Source organism: Terrapene carolina, unplaced genomic scaffold, assembly GCF_002925995.2.
Source record: "Terrapene carolina triunguis isolate 2854851 unplaced genomic scaffold, T_m_triunguis-2.0 Scaffold131, whole genome shotgun sequence".
NCBI lineage: Eukaryota > Metazoa > Chordata > Testudines > Emydidae > Terrapene > Terrapene triunguis.
In genome coordinates this window covers 14,358,995-14,360,541 of record NW_020664482.1, presented here as the reverse complement: position 1 = coordinate 14,360,541, position 1,547 = coordinate 14,358,995, and the positions used below count along the sequence as shown (strand labels likewise).

The 1,547-nt window shown below is 45.6% G+C and overlaps 1 protein-coding gene across 2 annotated transcripts in view; it reads right to left on the bottom strand.

The window, feature by feature from the left end:
- Positions 1–503: 503 nt before the first annotated feature.
- The window catches only part of SH2D1A (SH2 domain containing 1A), a 19,072-nt gene continuing 18,028 nt past the window's right edge, over positions 504–1,547 (bottom strand). The window contains exons 3-4 of one of the 2 annotated variants that reach the window (XM_024195160.1): positions 1,271–1,406; positions 504–576 (exon numbers count right to left, since the gene is read on the bottom strand). In XM_024195160.1, the coding sequence (XP_024050928.1) occupies positions 536–576; positions 1,271–1,406 (177 nt within the window). In that variant the 3' untranslated portion in view covers positions 504–535. Of the gene's footprint in view, positions 577–1,166; positions 1,407–1,547 lie in introns of those variants that run through there. The other variant, XM_024195151.1, reaches the window with a different exon arrangement.

Here is a 1,547-nt window from a genome sequence, read left to right as displayed (position 1 = left end):
AAGCATGCCAGAACACCCAGCAAGAAGTGGCTGATGCGTATGATACCAGTGTAAAATTCAATTCCTGGGAATACACAGGCCTGCACCTTTGAAATTTGCTTCTGGGGTGAAATTCATCCTTGAGCAGAGAGCCTGCACAAGGCATCTGCAATATAAAAGCCACTATTCTGCGGCCATAAGTAGGTCTTAAGTGATACATAGGACTTATGCTGGGCTGAATTTCCAACAGAAATCAAACACTAACTTCATGTAAAAAGACTAACTAATATTCAGACAGAAAGCTCCCAAGCACCAACAGAAAATGAAAGTATTAAGTCATCCAATTGCTAGTTATATTTTCTCCCACATCTTTATAAAAAAAAAAACAGATTCATGCCAATCTTTTAAACGGCAGACTAGAAGTTGCATTAAACATACATTTCTGAAAATATTACAGGAAAACTCATAGAGTTGTAATGTCTATAATCTACAGCATTTTGTGTAAAAATGACATATAAAAGCCTATTTAAATTACTTCAAACGCTGGGACGTGTCTTCATGAAGGATGCAAATAAAAGTCATGATCTTCCTTTTTTCCTACAAAAAAAACAACAACAAACATATAAAAATATGAACTCTGCAAGAAGGCAAAAGCTCATAGTCTTTGTATTTACTAGGAGGCACAGGGGTTAACTACAGCTTGTCTATCACTGATGCAACCGGCATGCTGTGTAAGAAATATATTCACATACAACGCTGCAGTTGGACATAAATTCCCTAGCAAGCACCACAAGGCATCCATCCAAACCCCACAATCTAGACTAGGTGCTAGGAAGATGCCAATTTTTCAGACTTTAGGAGGTGTACACATGCTGGTGTAGTGACTGCCATGGGTTAATAGAAGCAAACAAGCCTGCATTCTCTCTGCCCAAAGGCCTGGGGTGTTCAGGATGGAGGGAACAGAAGCTCCCCTCCAAGCTGGAGCATACCAGCACAGCCATTGTGCAGCTGTTGCTTCAACTCCTCACAATCTTTCAAGGGAAGCAGGTCAATAGAGCCTCACCCTTGCCAGACCCTTTTCTGCTATCATGGCTGTAGCTCTGCAGTGTGCATGTGGCACAGACTACCTGTCCCTTGCTGCTTAGTGGCACTGAACTAGTTCCACAGCCTTTTATATCATGCATGTCTCATGGGTTGGGGACGGCCAGAGAATGGATCTTGCCCCTTAGCACATGTGATGGCAAACTCCACAGGCCCATGCCATTCTGCTCCCAAGTGCTCCTCGCAGTACCTTGTGGGTGCTTGGCTTTCGCAGCATTCACTACAGGATGCTGCAGAGGCGTTATAATGCCTTGTTCTGGCTTCTGGAATGCTGTAATTAGGTTGTGTACTTTCCGGAACAATCTTCTGTGGACCCCAGGTGCAGTCTGTAAAGTGAGAGACCAACAAATTACCCAAACAACCAGGGCCGGCTCTGGCTTTTTTGCCGCCCTAGGCAAAAAAGCCTCCGGCCGCCCCCACCCCCCGCGGGGGGGGGCCGGCCAGCCGGAGCCGGGGGGGGGGGGGGG